This window comes from Staurois parvus, unplaced genomic scaffold, assembly GCF_062004578.1.
Source record: "Staurois parvus isolate SC_StPar_1 unplaced genomic scaffold, SC_StPar_1.0 ptg000468l, whole genome shotgun sequence".
NCBI lineage: Eukaryota > Metazoa > Chordata > Amphibia > Anura > Ranidae > Staurois > Staurois parvus.
Window position 1 is genome coordinate 1,672,042 of NW_028318264.1, and position 27,592 is coordinate 1,699,633.

Here is a 27,592-nt window from a genome sequence, read left to right on the forward strand (position 1 = left end):
TACTAAGACTTTTTTCTTGTTAATCATCAATATCTATGACATACAAAATGAAGTACTGAACACAGAAATATGTTCTGACACTAATCTGAAACTTCTGTACTCTATTATGTAGAGATATTACACAAAAATAGATGGTAACTACTATTCTGCAGGCTTTTTCCATATAAAACTCTAGTGTGCTTGGGCACAAGACCGGACTTAGTTCTCTGCAATAAGATTGGAGTTTAAATATCAATTCATGAACAGCTGTTACAACTGCTTCTAACTTTAACGCATGGCCGCCAAATGTAGTGAATCATAAGCAGGCTTAAGCTCTACGGTATGACATTTTGCTAATGCTCTGTTAACTGATTTTCAGGTATTAGATATGTTCTGAATTTTGCAGGTGACAAAAGCAGCTTTGAAGTTTTGTGTCCAAATTAAAATGTTTAAAACATTCAAACTGTTTTTGGGCTAATAAAATGTAAAACAAAAGAAAAACGACTTAAATGAACTGTTGCTAAAATGATGTACTAATGATGAATGATGTAAATATTATATTGCCAGCAGCTGCATAGTCTTCCTAAAGAACATCTATATCCCACAAAACATTCACATGCATTATTATAGCCTCTGTATTCTGAACTAGCAGGGACAAATTAGACTGAAGCCTGACAGGGGAGAGACAATACATCACAAGCCCGCTGCTTCTACCCTAATGGCCAGGGCCGAGACAGAGGGGTATACGGGAAGGACAGCTCTTCTAGGTGCAGTGGTATAATGTGAGGTGGGGGGGCCACCGCATGGAGAGTTCCTACTTACAAGCTGACAGGAGTACTGATGGCGGTTTCACTACTCTTGTCAGCTTAGTGCTGGAGGAGACAAGGCAAATCTGGAGAGGAGGAAAGAGCCAGGAGGAGGGATGGGTTGTCTCTCTCCTCTCCAGTTCCCCCTCTTGCTACTGCAGCTTTCCTGGATTGGGACTGTCTGATCGCCACTGTGCAATGTTTATCTTTCCCATCTCCTTCCAGCAATGAACATGGGTAGGGGGCAGGTAAGCAAACACTGCACAGTGGCAACCTTACAGCCAGTGGTATCTCTAGTGCAGCGCCCCAATGCTGTGATCCTACAGCCCTCTATAGCCCCCTTATAGTGCTTGAATTTTGGCATCTTCGCCCTGAGCACTAGATGTCCTTGTCCCAGAACTGCCCATGCCACTACTCCCCACTGCATCTGCTGGCAATTCCCAGGTATCAAAATGACAGCCAAGAGTTGCTGTGTAAATACAGCAGCTATTACAGCTTCTGCTGTCAAAGTGTATAAACACTGCTAGATGTGAGATAGAGAGTAGGAATGGTCTGGATGTTCGAGTCGAATGTGAACACACGAACGGTAAAGGCGAACAGCCCATCGACGCCGAGCGCCCCACAATGCACTGCGCTCTCAGAGAATTTGGAGCCATGGTTGGCCAAAACAATGCACCTGACCACAAAAAAAACTGATAATAATTAAAAAATCTTACTTTTTTTTAAAAAAAATGTGTGGGGTCCCCCTCCATTCCATACCAGAGCCTTTAGGTCTGGTAGGAAGGTTAGTAAATACCCCACAGTAATTTGTTTTGTTAAGTGCGTAGGGTTCCCTGTAAAAGCCATACCAGGCCCTTTAGGCCTGGTAAGACTTTTAGGGGAACCTAACCTCCCAAACATGGGGAAAAAAGTGCGTGGGGTTCCCCCTAAAAGCCATACCAGGCACTTTAGGCTCATTCTCTCCCCCTCCCCTCTTTCCTGGCCTGCCAGGCCTGTACTCGGATCAAGGGTCTGGTAGGAATTTAGGAGGACCCCGCACTTTTTTCCTCCATTTTTGGGCCATAGTATCCCCTTTAAAAGTCCTACCAGGCCTAAAGGGCCTAGTATGGCTTTTAGCGGGAACCCCACTGTGGGGACCCCACGCTGTTTTTTGTTTTTTAAATGTAATTTAAAAAATTGGCAGTCCCACTGCAGCAGGTTCCATACATTGTACAGATGTGTGATTTGCAGGTAGTTTAATAAGACCCCCCCCCCCCCCCCAGGCATGATATTTAAGGAAATTGTTTTTTTTTTTACTTTAAACAATTAAAAATTTTAAAAAAATTTATTTTTTGATATTTTTTTTCACTGATTCATATCCCTCATGGCAGTCCCCATACCCCATTTCTGGCCAATAACTTGTATATAAGCCTTCAATATTGGCACTTTTGAATTTAAACCTTCAAGCCCCATAGACTTGCATTGAGTTTGATGTTTGTGGTCGAACTTTTGTTAGGTTCGAATGTTCGACCGTGAACCAAACACGGGGGTGTTTAGCCCATCACTAATATAATGATACAAAGTAACATTGGTACATTTATATTTACTCTGTTGCATTATCTGAGCATAAGGGACAAGCTTCAATCTGCAATTGAATGTCATTTAAAGCAACCCGACAAACTGTAAAAAACAAAAAGTTTTCTTTGTTTTATATAAAATTGGTTTCTACTTAACCCCACCCCCTAAATAACTTCTCACAATTCTTTTTGTTGATTTATTTTTTCTAACCATTAATATTTACATTTGGTTTTATTCTTATTTGTTTCATTCATTTTTTGTTTTGTGCTGAAAAAAAGCTTTATTTAATTTGTAAATAATGTTACAATTCTTTTTTTTTTACCAAAATCATGATTTTAGTATCATTTTAAATGGGACAAGTTGTGGAATATAATCTATAGTGTTTTTAATGTACCATAAGCATTTTTTGTAACAAACACTGATCAACATAGAAAAGTGGGGCTTTTTTTTATACATTTTTTATCTATGGATTGAATAAAAAAGAAAGCCTTGTTACCCTTAAAAATGTATTATGTATTAGCAAAAATTTCAACATTGCCCTGGTCCACAGGGGGTTTTACAGGTGTAAGATTTGAAGTGATAAATCAATGAAGGTGATCATGTGTTCCTATGAGTTGTTTCATGCCAACATTTGTTTTTATAATGTGCCTACCTGAAAATCTCAGAAAAGTCACCTTTTTATGTAAATTCACATATCACACAAACATGTCTTCCTGGATGTGTGTGTTATTTCAAAAAGTACACTGCTGTCACCACATGATAAAGTTTTTACATCCTCAAGAATGAATTCTGTGGCACTGCCAAAATTCTTCATTCCAGAAGCAGCTCAAAGCCTTAAAGATTGGCCCCAGGAAATGTTCCTGATAATACACACATGCTGCCAGAAAAAGTTCCTTTTGCTCTATGTGTAGTCTTCATTACTTTTTCTTATAATGTGGGCTTTGAAGCTTTATATTTATGTAAACAGAAAATTTTGATTTGCCCCAGGAAATGTTCCTGATAATACACACATGCTGTTGGAAAAGTTCATTTTGCTCTATGTGCAGTCTTCATTACTTTTTGGTATAATATGGGCTTTGAAGCTTTATATTCAGTAAACAGAAAATTGAAGGTAAAATGAATGACATTGTGTTGAAGATATATCTTGATATAATAATAATTGTAGTATAACTGGGACTTTCTAAACTGAACAACATGACGGGTTTACATTTACAAGCTGCACAGAAGCTTCAGTAGGATAGACTTGAGGGCAGTAAAAAAATATGTAAAAGGGGTGAGGAGACAGCAACACTCTAGAGTGCCATTCAGAGTGATTTTATTCACCCAGCACAAGCCTGCCTTGGTCTCTGGAGACCTTTATATAGCCACCAAGGTCTGCAGGGACCAGCACATTGCTGGGTACAAAAATAAAATATATATAGTGCATATATATACCCCAGCGCCCAAATACAAAAACTCATAGCTCATCCTCTGCAACTAATCGTGAGATACCTTTACAATAAATGGGTTACAAATACAAAACAATTTTTTTTATTTAAAATAATGAAAAATATATTAAATATGTTAAAAATGAAAATTAATTAAAATAAAAAATATGAAAATTAATTAAAATAAAAAAAAAATATAAAAAATATATATACATTTTATTTTAATTCATTTTTATTTTTAACATATTTAATATATTTTTCATTGTTTTAAATAATTTTTTTTTTGTATTTGTAACCCATTTATTGTAAAGGTATCTCACGATTAGTTGTAGAGGATGAGCTATGGGGAGTGGGCAGTGGTTGATAGCATTGATGTGAATGACTCACAAACAATGCGGTGCAGTGGGGGTTACTTTAAGGACATTTGCATACCAGATAGAATTGAGCTCTCCCTGAGCTGTATAAATGTCGGCGAGTGACTGAAGGTGGTGTCTTGAGAACGCCCTGTGGGAGGGGCGAAACGCGTTGACGTACTTCCAGTCCGCCATCATTTGGGTCTATGTCACTTCCGGTCTTTGGAACACAAGCCGAGTGCGTTCCAAGCGGCCATCTTCAGAGAAGGAAGGCTGATCATCCTCTGCTATCCAACTGAATATATTTTTCTGATTGTAGAACCTGGATACTTTTAAGCCATACAGGCGATTAAACAAGGCTTTTTTATTATATTTGACCATGTGAGTGGCCTGAGTTTATCCTTTTATTTATGAGTATTTGGCAGTATTACACTATGTAGTTTCTTTTTTTCTCTGCAATATTGAGGAATTTATGGAGGAATAAAGTGGAGGCGTTTTATCCCCATTAATGGTGAATAAGAAGATTTGATCTTACCTAGAGGGCTTAGGATCCTTTATATCCTATAAGGCTCATTACTCACCTTCATCTGGTGAGTGCAGTTGATATTATTTTGCACGTGGTGGAAGGTGGCAGCATATGTTGAATAAATTATACACTGAAATTCAATGGAAATAAGGACTTTTTCTCACTTGGACATTTGATTTTGTATTTACGCACTTATAATATATTTATTTGGAGACCTTGATTTTGCGCTGTTATTTTGATGTTACACATTGCTGGATACTGGCTGAATAAAAATCCCTTAAAATGAGTCCCCAGAGACATGTTGTCAACGTATTCCTGACTTGCATGAAAACAGAGGGGGTTAGGATGAACTCCTGAGAGTGAGGTACATCTGAGAAAGGGATGTACAATATTTAAAACTGCAGGACTCTATTGACTAAAAGAAAATTTGTCATAGTAATTCTAACCATTCCACACAATTACACCTGTATGAAAGTCTACAAGGATAGCAGATGTAATATAAAGATAAAGAAAATAGTAGATGCAAATAAAATGATTTCTTTTAAACAATAAAGCAGTGCAATAATAAATATGGGTCATCCAGCACGTTCTTGATGTCAGAGATGATTGTAAACATTCAGCAGGAAGGGATGTGAGGTTACACATGGACCTGGATGAGGCTTTCCTGCAAGTTGGGGAGTTTCCCTGGTATCAGAAGCGGCTGACTGGCTTCCTAGTGCTGCTGCAGACTCACTGATGCCTGTGGAGTTTACATTCTGATTTGGGAGATTTGAGAGAACTTTGATTCTGATATGGCATAGAAATCTGGATGATATCTTACAACACAATGCTGGTAAAGACCCCCTATAGTTAAGGGGTCTTTGCATCTGGTAAGCCTCCATTTATTCACATGGTGGTGATGCACTTGTTGGCGATTAATTGGATGCAACAGGATCCACAGTAACAACATCACATTTATGGAACTGGAGATTAGCTTCACTAATTGATTGTGGAACCCTATAATCACACGGACTTTATTGTCTTTTGCATGGACTATACATGTCATGTTTATATTTTTTTTTCACTATTTTGATCACTTTTCATAGGTATGAGTGGTCTCACAATGAATGTGTGTGTTTAATTTTTTAGAATTTGTTATACAGAGCACAATATTTTTATTTATTATTATATAGTATATAGTATATATAGTATATGAGATGAGAATATATCCTCTTAAGTATTTGCAGCTTTGTATACTAGAAGAACTGGAAATTTGTGCAGTTTGATTTGTTTGTGCTAATAAAGCAGTGCAAACAGCAATTCAAAATGAAACTACCAATTAGGTTTCAACCAAACCAAATAATCAGTGATCACATGATCGGGACCTCGTATAGAGGTCCCGTCTGACGATCAGTGTTTCACTGTGTCCGGAGGACACAGCGGGCACCGGATTGCGGTGACGCACGCTCCCAGGGAGCTAGAAATGGCGGGTGCCGTTTATGAACGGCAACTTGCCCCTGGAGTGCCACCGTCCTGCCGTTTATAAACAGCAGGCGGACGGCAAGTGGTTAACAAACAAGAATTTGCCTTAAGTCCGGATTCACAGTAAATAAAACAGGCATTTCTCTAACTATAGCAAACTATAAAAATTGGGCGGAACATTAGTTCATCCTAGGAAACTATTAATGTACCAGGAAGTGCATGCAGAATGTGATAAGTTTCCATTGTCCTAAGAGGACTAAGACAAAACAAAACATTAAACAGGTATTTTACACAAATATCATCAATCGATAAACCCATTTAAAGCGTTTCCATGTTCATATGTTTTTAAATTTGCTCTATTAACTTTACCTTTTTTCAATATGCTCATGCCTTGATGCCCAGATATGAGCCTACCTCATTTCCTGTACCTTTTCTAATGTCCATTTTTCAACCATTTAGCATTCCCTCCCCATACACACACAAACAAACACACACACACACACACACACACTCTGTATTGCTGTACCTTTGGCTGAGCTTCCATAAGCTTTGTGTTTCTACGATCCCAGCCAGCACCATCAAGAAATAATCCGTATATGTAGACTCCGCCAATGTCAGCTGGAGGAGGGGAATTGACATCTTCTTTCATCATTCTGGTGACATCATTATGTAAAATGACACTATCTAAGGCCCAGCCTTTTGATAAATTCATGCGTGTTGTTTCTTGTCTCATGGCAGTCAGAAATCCCTGTTAAAAATTAATAAGTGCAAAAAAAAAGATGATGATGAAACTATTGCATTTTAACATGCTAATAAAAAGTGAATCGAGAGGTATGGAAAATGGCTACGTAAAAGGTATTCTACTGTGTAAAATGTTTAAAAACTGTCCAAGAAACATTGTAGCATTGCAAAAAAACACTCAAGCATGTCAATTGTTTGATCATTGCAGAGTAGAAATGCTCACAGACTAAAAATGTCCGTATATACTAAAAATTAAAAAGAGTAAAGGTTTCAGATATTTCATATCTGATTTAATTACTCTCATTCAAAATCAAGATGCAGTAATAATAAAGAGGAAGTACAGTACCTGTGGATTAAAGAATCCAGTCATCCAAAACTGATTGGGACGCCCATCAAATAGCCAGCTCCTGAACTGCATATTTCTTTCCAGCAGTTCTGTAAACCAAAAACCTAAGGTAGCAGAATCCCAGGAAATCTTATACCAGAGTTTTGGGATTCTGGCATCGTACATGTTATCCAAGGCATCTCGCAAATCTTCTGACATAATGATGGTACCTAAGGAAAAAAGAATAAGAAAACTTTATTTAACATATGCCATGAAAAAAAAGATGGAAAGGAAACAGCAGAAATAAAACAGTTATTGGTAATACAATGGCTGTGGTAATCATTCATTAGAACAAATATTTGAACAACCTTTGTAGAGACAGATTTACAAATTAAGTTAAAGAATAAAGGCATGAAAGAAATGTTAACTTTCAAAGCAACAAAGAACTAAAAACCATTCACACTGTAGTCAAAGTGATAATGTTTTATATTCCATTAAATCATTGCTCTGATCTATCATACAAAATACCACATAACGGAATAGAAAGGATAGAAAATAAGGAATTTATGGCAATCAGCTTTCACAAGTGTTGGCATAGGTGATATTTGAGTGGTTGCCAATGCTTACAGCACATATTACTATTACGCTATTATCACCCTATAACTATAGGCCAAAGTCTACATAAACAGAACAAAATCCTTTTTCCCCAGAGAGGACTAATATTCCAACAATGCAAAGATCACCTTTTTAATGCACCTACTTTTACAATAGGCCATCACACCAGCAACCTCTGAATAACCCCCCAGAGAATTAAAGCAAAAAAACAGTCCCCAAAGCCAAAGCAATAGTTAGTCTGGCTGAAAAAAGACAAAAGTTCATCCAGTTCAACCATAGAAAAAAAAACAAAAAGTTATAATCCTATACCCACAGTTGATCCAAAGGAAGGCAAAAAAACCCAGCAAAGCATGATCCAATTTGCTCCTGCTGGGAAAAAAATTCCTTCCTGATCCCCCGAGAGGCAATTGGATGTTCCCTGGATCAACTTTACCTATAAATGTTAGTATCCAGTTATATTCTGTGTATCTGATGTGCATATGCCTTTCATTAAGCACCCAGGGGACCTCTAAAAACTCATGGAGTGCCAAACCAAATGTTGCCTGTCTATGCAAAGGTTGTGGTTCACTCTTTTTCTACCTTCTTACACTATTCATTAGATGATGCTGAAGGACCAGTAGTGGGCCACACAGGGTGGGAATGGTGTAGGTCAGTCCTGAACTGTCAAAATAAAAGTTAGGATTTGCATATCAGAGAGCTTCAGTTTTTAGGTGCTGAGGAACTTCAGAATGTTTGTATTTGATTTAGACGGTCACTTTTTGATATTCTGCCCATAGAATAGGCTGCTTTAATTCACATTGCTGAGACACTCTACCTGGGCATACAGTATGTGAATAAGTTAGGATTTGCATATCAGAGAGCTGCAGGTTTTAGGTGCTGAGGAACATCAGAATGTTTGTATTGCATTTAGACGGTCACTTTTGGATATTCTGCCTATAGAATAGGCTGCTTTAATTCACATTGCTGAGACACTCTACCTGGGCATACAGTATGTGAATATATTTGTAAAACATGGGGTGGTGAGGGGTGGGATTAGGAAACACACAAATCTAAACCGTATATATAAAAAAAATGCTGCATATTGTTATGCAATAATATGAACATTAAATATGGGGTCTATGGCAAAGACATTTGCACTGGTACAACTGGTACATAACAGACATTCACCTTATGAAAGATCACATATCATCCGTGGGCGTTGACATGTGACTTACAAGCAGAAATACTTTGATAAAAATAAATAGAGGATTTATGACTATATGGGCTGTCTTCCAAGCACAAAAATCCTAGCGTGACTCCAGTAAGTTACAGCTAAGTATTGCAGCCGATAAATAGACTTGCACTCCTCTGAAAATAACAGCCTTCTAGCAGAGGATATGTCCTAGATTCCAATGAACCCTGCATACTGGCAGCCCTACTGTGAGAAGTGCCTGCTTTATATGGCAGACCGCACAACCCAGAACTCCTAATTGTAAGGACTGCAAAGAATCCAAGACAGTTTTCATATGTAAACACAAGAATACAGTATTACCAAATACATAAGTATCCTTTACAAAACAAATACAAGGCACTAAAGTTGTAAAATGTAAATGTTTAGAAAAGCACTAGAGCACATATAGTCATTGAAGATGTCTCCGGGATGTAGAGAAGCAATAAAATGTGACATTTGACCACAAAAGTCATTATTAGCAAGAATGATAGGGAGACTTGCCCAAAGAATTCAAAGAACGCTATACATGGACACTTCTGCTAATAGCATTACATTGCCAGGGTTTAATTAAGTAATTAAGGATAAAGCATGCTTACATTCTTATTATTGTATCCATTCAAGTAGAACACAGAAGTAAGCACTGCTCAGTGCAAGGCTATCAACATATATTGACAGACAATTGCTTATTTATTTACAAGACTATACATATAAATCCTATCTTGAAGTGTTTTTACATTATGGAGCTGCCTGACAAACTGGATGATCCATAGAATCAATGTAGTCATAGTTAAAAGCAATCAAGTAAAAGATAGACATTCAGCAATAGTTGAAGGGCAACTCCACCTTTTTGGAAAAATATATAGCAAATAAAAAGAAAATAGCATATACCTTTGCTACACAGGCCATGCTGTCATTTCTTAGATTGTAAGCTCCAGGGAGCAGGGCTCTCCTATCCCTCTTGTATTGAACTGTATTGTTGCTGTATTGTCTCCCGTTATATTGTAAAGTGCTGAGCAAACTATTAGCGCAAATTTTCCGCTGCCTTTGCCACAGTCGACCACCCGCTCCTCCTCAGTAAACTCCACTCCATCGGCCTCCCTGACTCTGCTCTCTCTTGGTTCTCCTCTTACCTTTCTCAGCGTACTTTCAGTGTCACATACAACTCCTCCGCTCCGCTTCCTCTTTCTGTTGGGGTACCCCAAGGTTCTGTTCTTGGGCCCCTCCTTTTCTCTCTCTATACCTCCTCCCTGGGCCAACTGATAACCTCCCATGGCTTCCAATACCACTTCTATGCTGATGACACCCAGATCTATCTTCTCCACTCCCCAGCTCACCTCCTCAATCTCCTCACGTATCACAAATCTACTAAGCAATATATCAGCATGGATGTCACATCACTACCTTAAACTCAATCTTTCAAAAACCAAGCTTGTAATATTACCTCCCCCTGATCCCCCACTCATGACTTTACCATTAAGATCAACAGCACAACCATTGGTCCTTCCCCTCATGCCAGGGTGCGAGGCGTAATCCTAGATTCTGACCTCTCCTTTGGGCTCCACATCAACTCACTGGCTAAATCCTGCCACCTCAGCCTCTGGAACATTTCCAAAATCCGCCCCTTCCTGACCAATGACACCACAAAACAACTTATAACTTGGTTATATCCCGCCTCGATTACTGCAACTCCCTCCTCACTGGTCTACCGTTACACAGGCTATCCCCCCTTCAGTCTATTATGAATGCTACTGCTAGACTCATACACCTTACCAACCGATCAGCGACTGCTGCCCCTCTCTGCCAATCCCTCCACTGGCTTCCACTAACTCAATGTATAAAATTCAAAATACTAACCACAGCTTACAAAGCCATCCACAACACTGCCCCTAGCTACATCGCCAACCTCATCCACAGATACCGCCCAAATCGCCCACTCTGCTCCTCCCAAGATATCTTCCTCTCTAGCTCCCTCATCACCTCCTCCCACGCTCACCTCCAGGACTTCTCCAGAGCCTCTCACATCCTCTGGAACTCCCTACCACAGCATGTCCGGTCAGCCCCCACCCTGTCTGCCTTTAGGCGTTCTTTGAAAACTCACTTCTTCAGGGAAGCCTACCCCACCTCCACCTAAGAACTGTATTTGAATCACCTCCACCAGAACATCCCCCGCAGCTATCACCTTTTGCATCACGTCCCCCTTCCTTTAGATTGTAAGCTCCACGAGCAAGGCCCTCACATTCCTTCTGTACTGAAATGTATTGTAATTGTACTGTCTCCCTTCAATTGTAAAGCGCTGCGCAAACTGTTGGCGCTATATAAATCCTGTATAATAATAATAATTAAATCCTGTATTATAATAATACTTTAACCACTTGAGCTCCTGAGGATTTACCCCCCTTAATGACCAGGCCTTTTTTTGCTGTTTGGTACTGCACTAATTCAAAAGATAATTGCGCGGTCATGCAATGCTGCACCCAAACGAAATATACGTCCTTTTTTTCACACAAATAGAGCTTTCTTTTGATGGTATTTTATCATCTGTGCGCTTTTTATTTTTTGCGCTATAAACAGTAAAAACACAAACATTTTGAAAAAAACTATTTTCTACTTTCAGCTATAAAAAATATATCGTAAACTCAAAGTTAGTCATAAATTTAAGCCAAAATGTATTCTGCTCCATGTTTTTGGTAAAAAAAATCCCGTGCATTAGTGGGCAAACTGGCGCTATATGGGAGGGGCGCTAACACTATCGGACGTCACCAGTGACACTAATACAGTGATCAGTAAAAATCTGTTCACTGTAATCAATGACACTGGTGACAGGGCAGTGAAGGGGTTAACTGGGGGGGTGGGGGTCGATCAAGGGGTTAAATGGGATTACTGGTGTACTGGCGGGCAAACTGGCGCTACCTGGGAGGGGCGCTAACACTATTGGAAGTCGCCAGCGACACTGATACAGTGATCAGTAAAAATCTGTTCACTGATCAATGACACTGGTGACAGGGCAGTGAAGGGGTTAACTCGGGGGGGGGATCAAGGGGTTAGACAGGGTTACTGGTGTGTTAGCGGGAAATCTGGCGCTATCTGGGAGGGGCGCTAACACTATCGGAAGTCGCCAGCGACACTGATACAGTGATCAGTAAAAATCGGTTCACTGATTAGTGACACTGGTGACAGGGCAGTGAAGGAGTTAACTGGGGGGGGGAGATCAAGGGGTTAAACGGGATTACTGGTGTACTGGCGGGCAATCTGGCGCTATCTGGGAGGGGCGCTAACACTATCGGAAATTGCCAGCGACACTGATACAGTGATCAGTAAAAATCGATTCACTGATCAGTGACACTGGTGACAGGGCAGTGAATGGGTTAACTGGGGGGGGGGGCGATCAGGGGGTTAAATGTGACCTAGGCGTGTTCTAACTGTAAATGTGTAGTGTTTTACTCACGTTTACTGTGTCTTCTTCTCTGTCTGGAACGGAATGTGTCCAGGCAGTGAAGAATGACATCATATCCTGTCCTGTGTAAATGTCAACACAGGACAGGATAGGACAGGGACCGATCATCTGATTTCAGCCAGACATCACTGGCTGAAATCTAATGATTGATCCCTCCGGGATCGAATGGTGTCACCCGCGGGTCGGTGGGAGCGCGCGCCCCCTGCCCGCGAAACCATCAGGAGCGTGGAACCCGTTTTAAAACGTGGTTTTGCGCCCCAGTGCCGTCCTGCACACGTATATATACAGTGGCAGGGCGGCAAGTGGTTAATGTTATTAAAATACCTTTCCTTTTCAATTTGGAATATTCTATAAAATTCAGTGCAATATGGAAACTTGGAAGTGTTCTGTATGCCATTGTACAGAACCCCCCATGAATGTCCATTTCCTGCTTGTATGCTTGGTTCAATGATTTCCCAGAAGTCAAATTTTAGGTACCCTCTGCAATAAGAATTTCCATTATGATGGAATACTCCCCAAAGGTTAATTGCTTCTAAAAAGATTAAGACACTACAGCTTTTCTCATCAGAATATTGAGAGTGCACCTGCTGAATATAATGAACCAGCCCCTCCCATTCAGAATTAGTATGCAAAGGATATGGTAAAACAAACAGCTATTTCTTCAGAGCCAGAAAAGGTTGGAATCTGCTACAAATTTTTTTTTTCACAATAAAAGTGGAGTTACTATTTAAAAATAAGAAATACCTTTTTTAAAACTGAAGTTTATGTAGATAAAAAATGAAGTTATGTATTAGTTAAATCATGACTGCATGCATTTTAAAATACATTTACTGCATGAATATGATTCGATCTTGGCATTAGCTTTCTGCTATGCCCCTGTAATACAGCAGTCATGAAGGTCATGCACAAGATGGTAATATTGATCAAGCAGCACTGCTGTGCTTTTGCAGAAGCAATTGAGGCACCTGGCTGTGCTGTCTGGCAGGGGATTTTGAATAACAACATTGGTTATAGAGAATTACAAATCCTTTGTAAGGCAAAACAGTTCAATGTAAAATGTAACTTCACCTTTTCCAAAAAAAAATGAAAAGGTGATGTAACACCCAACTTCCTAGGTGCCATGTAACACTAGCTGTCAAACAGTGCGCTCCCCCGCCAAGTGCACAGCCACCCAATGCCAGCAAGGAAACAGCTGTTTTGCAAATGTGAGATGAAGTGAGGGGAATTCCCTATGACACACCAATCTTGGTGTGACCAGATGCTTTAAGGAGAGATCTAGAATTTAATAGATCCCAGATTTCTCAGAAAAGAGTATCCATCACTGCCTATTGCTATCACAGGGGATATTTAAATTCCGTGTGATGACAATAAAAGTGCCCCCCCCCCCACAGTGCTCACGCGCAAAGATAAACACAAGCTTCAGTCAGTGTCGGTATGTAAACAAAGATTGCACCATGCATGTGAGGTATCACCATGAATGTCAGATAGAGGGTAGTAATTCTAGCACTAGACCCTGTGTAAATCTAAATTGGTAATCTGTAAATGCTTTTAAAGTGTTGCCCATGGATATTAAAAATGTGTGTAGTTTGTTGCCATTGCAGGGACATGCGCAAGTTTAACCGCTTCCCCGCCACCCTATAGCAGATATACTGCTACAGGGTGGCAGGAGTGTGCAAAATCACGTATATATATGTGATTTTGCATTTCCGAGTAGGGAGTGTGCGCACACCCTACCCACGCCGCCATTCGCGGCCGTGGCTGTTAGTCACCGGGTCCCAGCCGGTGATTCCCTGCCGGCAACCAGTGATTACCAAGGATCTCCAATGGGGGGAAGAGGGATGCTTTGTTTACTAACAGTCCTCCTCCCTGTCGGCTCTGACACAACGCTCTGGATGGCTGTGCACAGCACAGCCATCTAGAGCAGTGTGCTTACTGTGAAGCACACTGACATGGCCCCCTAGTACAACACTCCCAGCGCACAGTTAACCCTTTGATCACCCCTCATGTTAACCCCTTCCTGCCCAGTGGCATTAGTATAATGTCAGTGCTTTTTTTTTTAGCACTGATCACTGTATTGGTGTCACTGGGAATGTCAGTGACAACAAGTCAGTTCCCCCCAGTGTCAGAATGTCTGCCGCAGTCCCACTATAAGTCGCTGATCGTCGCTATATCTAGTAAAAAAAACAAAAAAAAATTTCCAGTTGTAGTGACTTTTGGAGGACTATTTATTAAAAAGATGATTTCATTCCAACAGCAACAAGCCCAGCCATCTGTTAAGGGTTAACCTTTCTTGGTTAGAATTCAAATGACCTTCTAGTGAAATTACACCCACAATGAGTGGAAGGAACCTGTTCCAGAGACAATAGGTTATTTGAATTTCTACAGGTAGTTAAACAGGGCCCAAGACAGACAATCGTGAGAGCTGATGTCGGTGACTCTAAGACTGGCAAAGTATGTTTTCTCAACAAATTGCCATTGTCTGTTGGAAATGAGGAGATTCCACCTACAAAAAGTAAATTATAAAGTCAAATACAACGTTGGACTTCCAAACAGTGAGTCATCACACCTGACCAAATTAACAATGGTGAGACGATACTTGTAAGTCTGAGAAGATTAAACAAAACCTAGGGGAGAGTGATAAGCCAACAACTTCTCAAATGAAGGCTACAAGTATAACTGGTTGTTTACCCTATTATCTTAACAATGGACAGGTAAACAGAGGTTGTCATTCCTAAAACCAAAAGGTGAAACTTGAACATATATTTCTACCCACAAAGACATTAAAGAAGAGACATATTATTCACACTCTTTTTCAAACAAAAATATATTCAGCAGAGTTGGGGATTGCATACCACTAAATCAAGTATGAAATGGTGAAAAGTAAGATATTTTGTGAATTGGTATCAGTTGTATGTTTCCATCAGAAAGCAAATGTTTTCACACAAGTTTGAACCTCAGGGAAATGAATAACTGAATACACATATATCTTTCTATGGTTCCTATCCAGAACATTAGAGGTAGAATCAAAAAATATTTGGATAAGACATATAATTAAATACCTAAAATCACCTTGGTTTCCAACGGAGGCATGAGTCATCATTAATACTCAAATTGTTTTGTGATCCCTGACTGCCCCCCAGTGGACAGGTGAGAGATATCCTAGGTACATACACTTCTCAACCGGCCAATCAAAAAGCCTGTTGGGAGGGTCTTTTAGAACAATGGTTTGGATGGTATAAAAAAGCCATGCACCTCATTTAAAAATAAAAGACAGGCTGAAAAAAACACAAGCTAAAAAACAAGCTGAAAAACTCATACTAAGAAAAATAAGAAAAGCTACAGAAAAACCAAGGAGATCTGAAAAGCTGAAGAAATCTGACGAGGCTGAAATCTATCCCATCTGAAGAACTACTACTTAATCCTTTCAAACTTTTAAAAACTTCTACTAAACTTCTAAATCTCTGAACTTCTACCATCCTACATTTTTTTCAACACTACCACCTATTGCACTACCACATCTCTCACTTGCTCCCTGTGGCCATTCCTGAAGGCGTTTCAATTGCCAGCTGAATCCACTGGGGAGGCGTCATAATCCAGGTTCTGGGTGTGGTGAGACTGTTTAGAATTAATATTGTATTGTATATCTCCTCTCTTGTGTGGAGTGATAATAATTGCATTGGGGTGATAACTGCATTGGGTGTTCATATATAAATAGAGAGATCCATATTATTACTGCTAAGAATTGTTTGGTGTCATATTGAAAATCTACATATTGCATAATTAATTAATTTTTATTGGTTATAGTACGATTTATCAGGGAATCTTTTCTCCCATTTCTATGGCCACGTTTTGGGAGAAATGACCTCTGAAGTACTCTAAATTACCATTAATTACTAAATTTGATTTTAATCTTTATTATCATTAGAAAAATTGTTTGGTGTATAGTATTGGTATATTATATTTTTGATTGTGTGTACCAGTATCCATTTATTACCAGTCTTTTGCGTTTTGTGCTAATATATATATAATTTATTTAATATTTTATTTAAGGGAAAAGGACATCGCCCTTCATAAGTAGAATAAATTCTTAGATAAACCACCACACAGTATACATACCGCCATTTGTAAATGCTAGAACTTTCATGTTAACCAATTAATTTACACGTGTTGGGATTTTCTTTAGCAAAGACATGTAGCAGAATACATTTTTACCTCAATTTATTACGAAATTTTATTTTTTAAATTTTTTTACTGGACATGTTTAATACCAAAAAGTCAAAAATATAGTTTTATTTTCAAAATTGTCGGTCTTTTTTTTATAGCACAAAAAATTAAAAAATGCACAGGCAATCAAATACCACCGAAAGAAAGCTCAATTCATTGGAAAAAAAGGACATAAATTTAATTTGGGTGCAGCGTTGCATGGCCGCACAATTGTCAGTTAAAATAACGCAGCGCCGTACTGCAAAAAATGGCCTGGCCAGAAAAGGGAAGGCGTAAATCCTCAGGAGGGCAAGTGGTTAAAGCATGTCATGTTTGGAGTCTATTTACTTGGCATAACATTTGTTGTCACAGGTTTAAAATAAATGAAGAACGAAAACGAAAATGTATTTTTTCTTTTTTTTTTCAAAACCCTGTGACAAAATGTATATCTGCAAAACATTCACCATGCCTCTTATCCAATTCTTTGGGGTGTCTACTTTCCCAAAAGGGGTCAGTTGGAGGGGTGTTTGTACTATCCTGGCATTTCAGGGCCTCTGAAACTGTCATAGGTAGTGAGGAAATTAAATTAGGAAATATGCCCTTTGAAGGTGGTCATTGGATTTTGGGTGCCTGTATGTGGCTAGGCTGCCAAAATTCTCTCACATGTGGTATCCCCGTACTCAGGAGAAATAGCAGAATGTGTCTTGGGGTGTTATTCCACATATTCCCATGGCATGTGTGAGCAATATATAATTTAAGTGACAACTTTGTGTAAGATAAAAAAAAAACTAATTTTGGTCATTTTCCAAAAATGTGTGGCAAAAAATAAAATATTCCACACACTCAAGATGCCTTTCAGCAAATTCCATGGGGTGTCTACTTTCCAAAAATGGGTCATTGTGGGGGGATGGGGGTTGTACTGCCCTGGCACGCATACAAAACGATTTTTGGATGAACCTGCGAGCTTTGACGTCACGCCGCTGGATCAAGGAGGTCCGGCGGCCCCTATTACCAAACCAGCTGGTTAGTGCTCATAGCAACCCTATGATTGTTATTTTATTGTTCATGTTCATCGCAAGATTTCTGGTGTATGAATACACATCCACATGTATGGAAATACCTTTTATTTATACCTTTCATTAAACATTGAGTCTACTACACTATGGGCTTTTCCATCTTTTGCTCTTTACCGAGCACCTAATCCCCCAGAGCTCCCCCTGATGACCACTGTACCACACTGAAGAGGCTGCACCCGTGTCCTTAAAGGGGACCTCCGGTTGAATATATCTTGATGACATCTACTTATCCTGGGTCAATCCCGTTCCTATGCTGAGAGGGACCCATTGGCAGACCTCCACTATACTATACACTGCGCATAACCATTGCGTGTCCGGTGAGTGCGCACTTTACCCATTACCTTGCCTCTCACCTATCTGTTTGAAGGAATTTTGCACTGAAACATGTGAAGTCACACGGAGCTCTATTGTTTTAGAACTTTTGTCATGCATATATGATTTATACTAAGGACTACTGATTTATTGAATTTATATCTTTATATGTTTAGCGCTGCACTTACCTTGATTATATGTGTTATTTGGAAGGTTTTATGGTTCCCTTTTACTGTGCATAGTGGCTTATTTATAATGAGCGCTCGCTGAGTTATTTTTCCTATATATATTTGCTCTTATAATACTGTACATCTGCATGTTCTGTTTAATGAATGCAGAAGTCAAGAAATAGTCACAGGCTGTATATATTGTACGCATACCTCACAACTGTCCCTCATTTTGAGGGACTGTCCCTGATTTGGAACAAAGTCCCTCTTTCCTCCCTCTGATCTATATAGTTGTACATAAAATGCACTATTTATCTTTCAAAAAATGTTTCTCAGTGATAAACCTTTCATCCAGTTTCTAAATGGTTGCATTTGCAACCTTCAAAAACCAATATAAAGAAAGAGTAGTTGTAAAAAAAAGCACTTATGGGTTTAACTAATTTTTTTTGTACAATTCTCCTTTAAGGGGGCGTGACAGAGGGTGTGTCCTATGCCTACATACATTTGCTAATAGGTGTCTCTTGTTCCCATCCCAAAAAGTTGGGAGGTATGCTGTTGTTATTATTATTATTATAAAGGATTTATATAGCGCCAACAGTTTGCACAGCGCTTTACAAAATGAAGGTAGACATTACAGTTACAATACAATTTGGCACAAGAGGAAACAGAGGGCCCTGCTCATTAGAGCTTACAATCTGTATGTATTATCTACAGCCTAACCTACAGGGAATTCCTGCACAAAGTTGTTGCATTTCCCAAATGGTGTCCACTGCTGTGTGTGCAGCCAGCTCTAAAAGCCTGAGCCCTAGAGATTGTGCCCAAACCCAATCAGACTGGCAATCATATAATAAAGCAGTGCAAAGGCTTGTGTTTAAGGGCACTTATTTACAATAGACCTTCCCCATAAATGTCCATTGGAAGGAAAAAGCAGCTTGTAGCAGCTTAGAATGAAGTCAAATGCAGGTCAAAAGGGAGGTCAGAAGCACCTTTGAAGTTTTTTTTTAAACATCTCAAATTCACCCCACATGCTAATCTGTCCATCTACACATACCCCAATAAATATACTGCTACCTATTGCACAAAGAAGAGTGGAAAAATGTGATCTACAATGTTGCTAGTAGTTTCATTGTATATATGTATATAGTGAAATACACACACTCCAAAGGAAAAAAAAAAAAAAATATATATATATATATATATATATATATATATATATATATATATATATATATACAGTGGGGATCGAAAGTTTGGGCACCCCAGCTAAAAATTTGTATTAATGTGCATAAAGAAGCCAAGGAAAGATGGAAAAATCTCCAAAAGGCATCAAATTACAGATTAGACATTCTTATTATATGTCAACAAAAGTTAGATTTTATTTCCATCATTTACACTTTCAAAATAACAGAAAACAAAAAAATGGCGTCTGCAAAAGTTTGGGCACACTGCAGAGTTAATATCTTGTACTGCCCCCTTTGGCAAGTATCACAGCTTGTAAACGCTTTTTGTAGCCAGCCAAGAGTCTTTCAGTTCTTGTTTGAGGTATCTTTGCCCATTCTTCCTTACAAAAGTCTTCCAGTTCTTTGAGATTTCTGGGCTGTCTGTCACGCACTGCTCTTTTAAGGTCTATCCATAGATTTTCAATTATGTTGAGGTCAGGAGATTGTGAAGGCCATGGCAAAACCTTCAGTTTACGCCTCTTGATGTACTCCCCCGTGGATTTCGAGGTGTGTTTAGGATCATTATCCATTTGTAGAAGCCATCCTCTCTTTAACTTCAGCTTTTTCACAGATGGCATCAAGTTACCATCCAAAATTTGCTGAAATTTTATTGAATCCATTTTTTCTTCTACTCGTGAGATGTTCCCTGTGCCACTGGATGCTACACAACCCCAAAACATGATTGATCCAACCCCATGCTTAACAGTTGGACAGAGGTTTTTTTCATTAAATTCTGTGCCCCTTCTTCTCCAAATGTACCTTTACTCATTCCGGCCAAAAAGTTCAATTTTAACCTCATCGGTCCACAGAACTTGTTTCCAAAATGCATTAGGCTTGTCTATATGTTCATTTGCAAAGTTCAAACGATGATTTTTGTGGTGAGGACATAGAAGAGGTTTTCTTCTGATGACTCTTCCATGAAGACCATATTTGTACAAGTATCTCTTTATAGTGGAATACTGTGCCACAACTCCAGTGTCTGCCAGATCTTTCTGGAGGGATCATGCAGTCAAACGTGGGTTTTGAATTGTTTTTCTCACAATCCTGCGAGCTGTTCTGTCTGATATGTTTCTTGGTCTTCCAGATCTTGCTTTAACTTCCACTGTTCCTGATGACTGCCATTTCTTAATTACATTCCGAACAGAGGATATTGACATCTGAAAACGCTTTGCTATCTTCTTATAGCCTTCTCCAGCTTTGTGAGCGTCAACTATTTTCAGTTTCAGTTTTCTAGACAACTGTTTAGAAGAACCCATGGTGCTGATTGTTGGGGGAACGTCAGATGAGTCTGGGCATTTAAAACCTTTGAGATTGACATAACCTGGTCTTCCCAGACGATGATTGAGAACAATCCATGACACTGGCAGGTCTCAGCTTGGCAAAGGGGGCAGTGCATGCTATAAATTCTGCAGTGTGCCCAAACTTTTGCAGACGCCATTTTTTTGTTTTCGGTTATTTTGAAAGTGTAAATGATGGAAATAAAATCTAACTTTTGTTGACATATAATAAGAATGTCCAATCTGTAATTTGATGCCTTTTGGAGATTTTTCCATCTTTCCTTGGCTTCTTTATGCACATTAATACAAATTTTTAGCTGGGGTGCCCAAACTTTTGATCCCCACTGTATATATATATATATATATATATATATACACACATACATACATACATACAATGTAACTGTTGTTAATACACAGAACAGTTTAAAAGCAATACAAGTTAAAAAGTAAAATAATTTGTTATTGGTCACAAAAGCACAAAACTGTCCCGTTCATGAAGAGTATGAAAAGTTTACCAGAACAGACAAAACTGTAATTGTGGGCTGGATCCACATACATATAAATACAGCAGATTGAAAATATACACTGCTCAAAATTTAAAGGAACACTTTAAAAGCATAGCATCAAGTCAATTAAAATCAATTTCAGCTACTTTGGTGTTAATGAAATTAACAACAGGTGCAATAGATGGACAAGAATGAGACAACCCCCAAAACAGGAATGGTTTTACAGGTGGGGGCCACTGACATTTTTTTCCTTACTCATCTTTTCTGACTGTTTTTCACTAGTTTTGCATTTGGCTAAGGCCAGTGTCACTACTGGTAGCATGAGGTGATACCTGAACTCTACAGAGGTTGAACAAGCAGTCCAACTCCTCCAGGATGGCACATCAATACATGCCATTGCCAGGAGGTTTGCTGTGTCTCCCAGCAGTCTCAAGAGCATGGAGGAGATTCCAGGAGACAGGCAGTTACTCTAGGAGAGCTGGACAGGGCCGTAGAAGGTCCCTAACTCATCAGCAGGACCAGTACCTGCTCCTTTGTGCAAGGAGGAACAGGATGAGCACTGCCAGAGCCCTACAAAATGACCTCTAGGAGGCCACTGGTGTGAATGTCTCTGACCAAACAATCAGAAACAGACTTCATGAGGGTGCCTTAGGGGCCCCACATCCTCTAGTGGGCCCTATGCTCACTGCCCGGCACAATAGAGCTCAATTGGCATTTACCATTGAAAATAGAATTGGCTGGTCTGCCACCGGCACCTGGTGCTTTTCACAGATGAGAACAGGTTCACCCTGAGCACATGTGACAGACGTGAAAGGGTCTGGAGAAGCCATGGAGACTGTTATGTTGCCTGTAACATCGTTCAGCATGACCATTTTGGTGGTGGGTCAGTGATGGTCTGGGGAGGCATATCCATGGAGGGATGCACAGACCTCTACAGGCTAGACAATGGCACCCTGACTGCCATTAGATATTGGGATGAAATCCTTGGACCCATTGTCAGACCTTACACTGGTGCAGTGGGTCCTGGGTTCCTCCTGGTGCACGACAATACCCGGCCTATTGTGGTGACAGTATGCAGGCAGTTCCTGGAGGATGAACAAATTGATACCATTGAATAGCCCCCACGCACGCCTGACCTAAATCCAATAGAACACCTCTGGGATATCATGTTTCGGTCCATCCGACACGGCCAAGTTGTACCTCAGACTGTCCAGGAGCTCAGTGATGCCCTGGTCCAGATCTGGGAGGAAATACCCCAGGCACCATCTGTCATCTTATTAGGAGCATGCCCCGATGTTGTCAGGCATGCATACAAGCACGTGGGGGCCATACAAACTACTGAGTACCATTCTGAGTTGCTGCAATGAAATTTCAGCAAAATGGACTAGCCTGGTGCATCATTTTTTCACTTAGATTTTTGGGTGGGGCCTTTGAATTCAGTCCTCTGTAGGTTGAAAATTTTCATTTCCATCAAACAATTGGGCATCCTTAAGTTTCTAACACATTACCCCATCCATATCAGTATAGATGTCCAGCATGATATTTTTCCCCATTGAGATCTGATGTGTTTTCAAAGTGTTCCTTTAATTTTTTTGAGCAATATACTTTTCAAATCTATATATTTTTAAACCACATTGCAAACCTTTATTAGTGCGCTAAATCATAATTATTGGTCATGCCCCTACCCTACATGATTTATACAGTCTGCAAAAAGTATCATCTTTACCTTATAATATGGTATAATAAAATACAACCATATAGGAGGTTTATTTGATTTGACATTAGTCATTATGCAAAAAAATGTATAATCATCTTCTTATTGTTTTACTGCTCAGTCATTACAGGATTTAGAGGGAACACTGTGACAATTGTAACAGGAATGTGGATATGTGTATTTGCATTGCACAGTAGCATTCAAAGGCACTATCTGTGCCACAGGATAAAAGTAAGTGTGAATGAAATATATTTATGCAGATTCATTTTAAAGCTACTTTTAAAGTTTGACCTTCATAGCCATGCACAGAATTATAGCTTTCTACATAAAGGTACATCTGTTAGCTGCTGAGCTACATTTGGAGCAACTGAGAATTCTGTCACTACAGCTATCTGTCAATGTCTGCAGCCTGAGTCAATGTTATGGAATGGAACAGCTCAATGCAATTTAAAATGACTAAAGACGAAGGCAAGGAACCTTCAACCCTGGCCAGAGTTCATCTTATGGGGGGGGGTGTAAAAGCAAGTAATTTTTGTTAGTCACTCTGTATCCAAGGTTTTAATTATTAGATACACTTACATGTTTTTAGAATCCTGTATGATGAATTAACATAATTTGATTATTAAAGTAATATTTTTTTCTGACACAGCAAAACCGCAGACACAAGTCTCCAAAATACAGTGTTGTGTTTTCAAAGCTAAATAAAGAGCATTTCTTACACACATACACATAGGAATTACAGTACTTGTTCATGAATGCTACCATGAAGTATCAAAATGGTAACACTAAGAGTACTTTTAAAAACAAAAAACACACTATATGAATAGACTTGGCAAAAATATGTTATTTTGCCTACTTAAAGATCAGCTATATGTTCAAATACTCTTAGATCAGGTAAAAAAATGTATTCAAATTCAAGCTTTAAGCAAACAGCTAAATATAATGTTATAATACATATATGACAGTTGTTTGGCTCTTGTATTGAACTGTACTGTGTTTGTATTGTCTCCCGTTATATTGTAAAGGGCTGAGCAAACTGTTGGCGCTATATAAATCCTGTATAATAATAATAACTAGAAAAGCTACAATTTCTGGGGAAATTGTGTGAAGTGTTCTTGCCTCCACCAGTAGTCTACAACTGGAGTGGGCGGAGTAACTGGGTGGAGTGGCTTGTCACTCTGCTGCCTGCTCACACACCTGGGTTCCTATGGCAACTCACTCTACAGCAAGGGCAGAGAACTTGCTCACTTCACTGGCGGTTGCCATCTTCAAATGGTTGTACTTTAAAAATTATAAATCCTACACCAAAGAGCTTTATATTGTGAGAATCACAAGACCCAGACCTATATTTTGATGCATAGTATGTCTCTGAAATATTAAATTGAAGGCACAGTCGCAGTTTAAAAATTGCCCTTCAAATTTGAGGTGGCTAGAGTGGAGATCCAATGAATGTCAACGGGCGGCGTGAGTTGCAAACAAATGGTCATATTGTGAAAACTATCAGGACTATGGCTTAGCCGTGGACATTTTTAGTGGCAGCAGGGATAGCTGAACGTTTTGATATAGGATTTGTGTAGGTGGGCTTGAAAATGAGGGAGTGATGGCAGTTTAGAAATCATGTCCTGATTTTTCAGCTCACACTCTAGCTTTTGTCAGCTCCCACTCTAGTTTTGAACATTCCGCCATTCATTCCTATGGGACCAATTTCACCACAAAAACGCCGATATTTCGTGAAACATTCGGCGAAACGTTCCACAAAGTAATAGCACCCCAATCGGGAACAATCCGCACGTTTCCGTATATTACTGTCTATGTAGTGTAAAAACTGTGGGAGGAGTTAGGGTGGTAAATTTGGCTATAATAATAAGAATATATATGTGAGATAACAGGAAGTGGTCTTGCCATGCAGGAACACTTAATTAATCTGTCCAGCTAGTCCTGAGATGTAGACAACCTGCCTGCCATAAAGGAAAGGAAGGCTGGTGACCTGATTTCTACTTACTTCAGTTATGCAATGATAGCCAAGTCATGCCACTGTCCCCTGCCCATGATTGGACAGTGAAGAAGCAGCATAAGCTGACTGGTAAGCTCACCCCTCATCTTTCTGCTCTTGTCAGCATGTTTCTTTGACAGCATATAGGTGCTGTAGCAGTGCCTGAATGGCTCAGGGTACTGACTCACTCTTTTCCATTCCTAAAAATATATACTTATGAGAGTATTTTTTCTGCCCCTAGAAGAACATAGAGTTATCCTATGTGTCCATGCACACTATTTAATCTTGCGTTTTTAAGGCTACAGCTTCTAGGAGAAGAAAAAAATGCTTGTTTGCGTTTTTGGGAGCGATTTGCTGGCAGAAAAAAGGCTGAATTCTCCTAAATGCTGCTGATCGCTGCTAAGAGCCATTTTCCAGCATTTTTTTTTTGCTCTTAGCAGCAGCTGCTGGTGTCTTTAACAACCAGTAAATAGTTGTTAAGGAGCAGCCTGGCAAGCCACCCGCCACGTCCTTAACAGATGAATCACCAGCTGTCAACAAGGTTCCCCACTGACTACTGAATGCAAGCAAAAGAATTGCCGGCAATTAAAATTTAAGAAAGAAAATAGTGTGGGGGTCCCTCCCCCAATCCATACCAGGCCCTTTGAGTCTGGTATGGGTTTTGAGGGGAATCCCATGACAGGATAAAAAAAAAAAAAGGGCATGGAGATCCCCCCAAAATCCATACCAGACTCTTATCTGAGCATGCAGCCTGGAAGGCCAGGAAAGGGGGGGGCAAGAGAGCGTCCCCCCTTCTGAACCATACCAGACAACATGTCCTCAATATGGGGCCCTGCGTTGGAATAGAGGTGTATAGGGTAAATTGTATCCCTATTCATTCATCAAAAATAAATAAAAACACAAAGACAGTTTTTGACAAGTCCCCCAAAGCAAATCCAGCGTCAATCAGGATGAACCCTGCCGCCATTGGCCGAGATCTGCACCCGACGCTTGCTCCTGCCATCTGGCAGCTCCGCCGCCTCACGCCGCTAAATAAGCTAAGGGGTAGGGCCACCCAATGACATCACCTAGCAAGACTGGCAGAAGGCAGTCGTTAAACTGGCTTCTGTTGAACAGACAGAGGTACACATGTACTGAAAGTCAGCCAGTTCCTGCTGAACCAGCCGACTTTTGTACATGTTCACCAGGATTAAGATGCCTGATCACAGAAGACTGGAAAGTATGTACCAGTATGGACCATGGATCAGTATGCGTCTCTTTGTTAAAATTCAGCAGCTACAGCATTTGTAGCTGCTGTCTTTCATTATTTTACAACCTGAGTGAAGTTTAATTTAGTTAATTTAAAGAATACATTTAATTACTTTTTCAGTATATAGTACTTTTTATAGCTGCTTGGAATGCTTCAATAATATACAGTAAAATATTGTGTGGGGTACAATAACTTTTGGAGAAGACTGCTCCATTCAGTGGGGTGGATTTATTAAAGGCAAATAGAGCGTAGTTACACTCATTTTCCATGGAGCTTAGCAAATGCGGTAAATTTCTGCTGATTTCCATTATCCAATCATGTACAAGCAAATATGTTTTTTTTATTTTCCTTGCACCTGACTGGGTATTACCACATTCTGTTAAAGTGCTTGTAAACCTCAGACATGAAATATGAACAAAGCATATCCCTCTCAATTAAGAACACTGAGTGTAATTTCTATCTGCTGATTTGTTCCTCTTCTATCAGCATGAATCACTTCTGACAAGTTTTCCTGACACCAAGAGAAAAATGGTGACAGGGGAGGGACCTCTGGCAGATTGACAGCCTCATATCTGTTCCTGGGAGTTGTGTGGAGGGGGTGTGTCCCTTCCCTCCAATCAGCTATTAGAGCTGTTCTCTCTGAGCTCTACAGAGTAACTTCAGCTCTCCACCCCTTATTTTTTTTACAGCTTTACAAGCTTTAAAAAATCAGCACTTTGAATGGATGTAGAGAAGAGAAGACTGCAGATAGACAAGTCCTCCCCACTTCCCTGCTTGTGCACGCTCCCTGGGAGCACGCAGCAATACAATTCAGTGCCCGCTGTGACTTGAGCACACAGCGGAACACTGATCGTTGTACGGGACCTCTGTGTGAGGTCCCGATCATGTGATCACTGATTGGCCAATCAGTGATCACATGAAGAGTAGTAAGCAAGATGTCACTTCTGACATCATTGCTTACTACGTGTGAAATCTGTGAATGATCACAGAGATCACATGGTACAAGGCTATTCACAACAGCCTTGTACCATGTGACAAGCTGTGACCAATCACAGTTCACACAGTATTTCTCAATGGCTGCAAGAATGCAGCCAGAGAGAAGGAGAAATTATTGCTTTTACAGCCTTTATGGGTGTAAAAGCAATCAGTGTAAAAAACAAAAAACCTTCATCACCCCCCACAAGTAGTACAGTGTCACTATGGTGACACTGTACAGCTAGGGTGACGATATGTTAAAAAAAAACCCATAAATAATAATATAAAAAAATAAAATAAAAATAATTATTTTTGGTTATAAACCAATCTGGGTTATTTTTTTTTTGTACTAAAAAGACAACTGAATAAATTTTGGCCAAGATTTATTAAGAACTTTTATAAGAAATACACTTTTTTTCAAGATTTTTGGACTTTTTCATTTA

General features: G+C 39.6%; 1 protein-coding gene across 1 annotated transcript in view; it reads right to left on the reverse strand.

Moving 5' to 3' along the window:
* The window catches only part of LOC149452715 (dynein axonemal heavy chain 5-like), a 401,888-nt gene that overhangs the window by 11,530 nt on the left and 362,766 nt on the right, over positions 1 to 27,592 (reverse strand). The window contains exons 74-75 of the mRNA XM_089689046.1: positions 7,197 to 7,405; positions 6,636 to 6,857 (exon numbers count right to left, since the gene is read on the reverse strand). Of these exons, the coding sequence (XP_089545172.1) occupies positions 6,636 to 6,857; positions 7,197 to 7,405 (431 nt within the window). The remainder of the gene's footprint in view (positions 1 to 6,635; positions 6,858 to 7,196; positions 7,406 to 27,592) is intronic.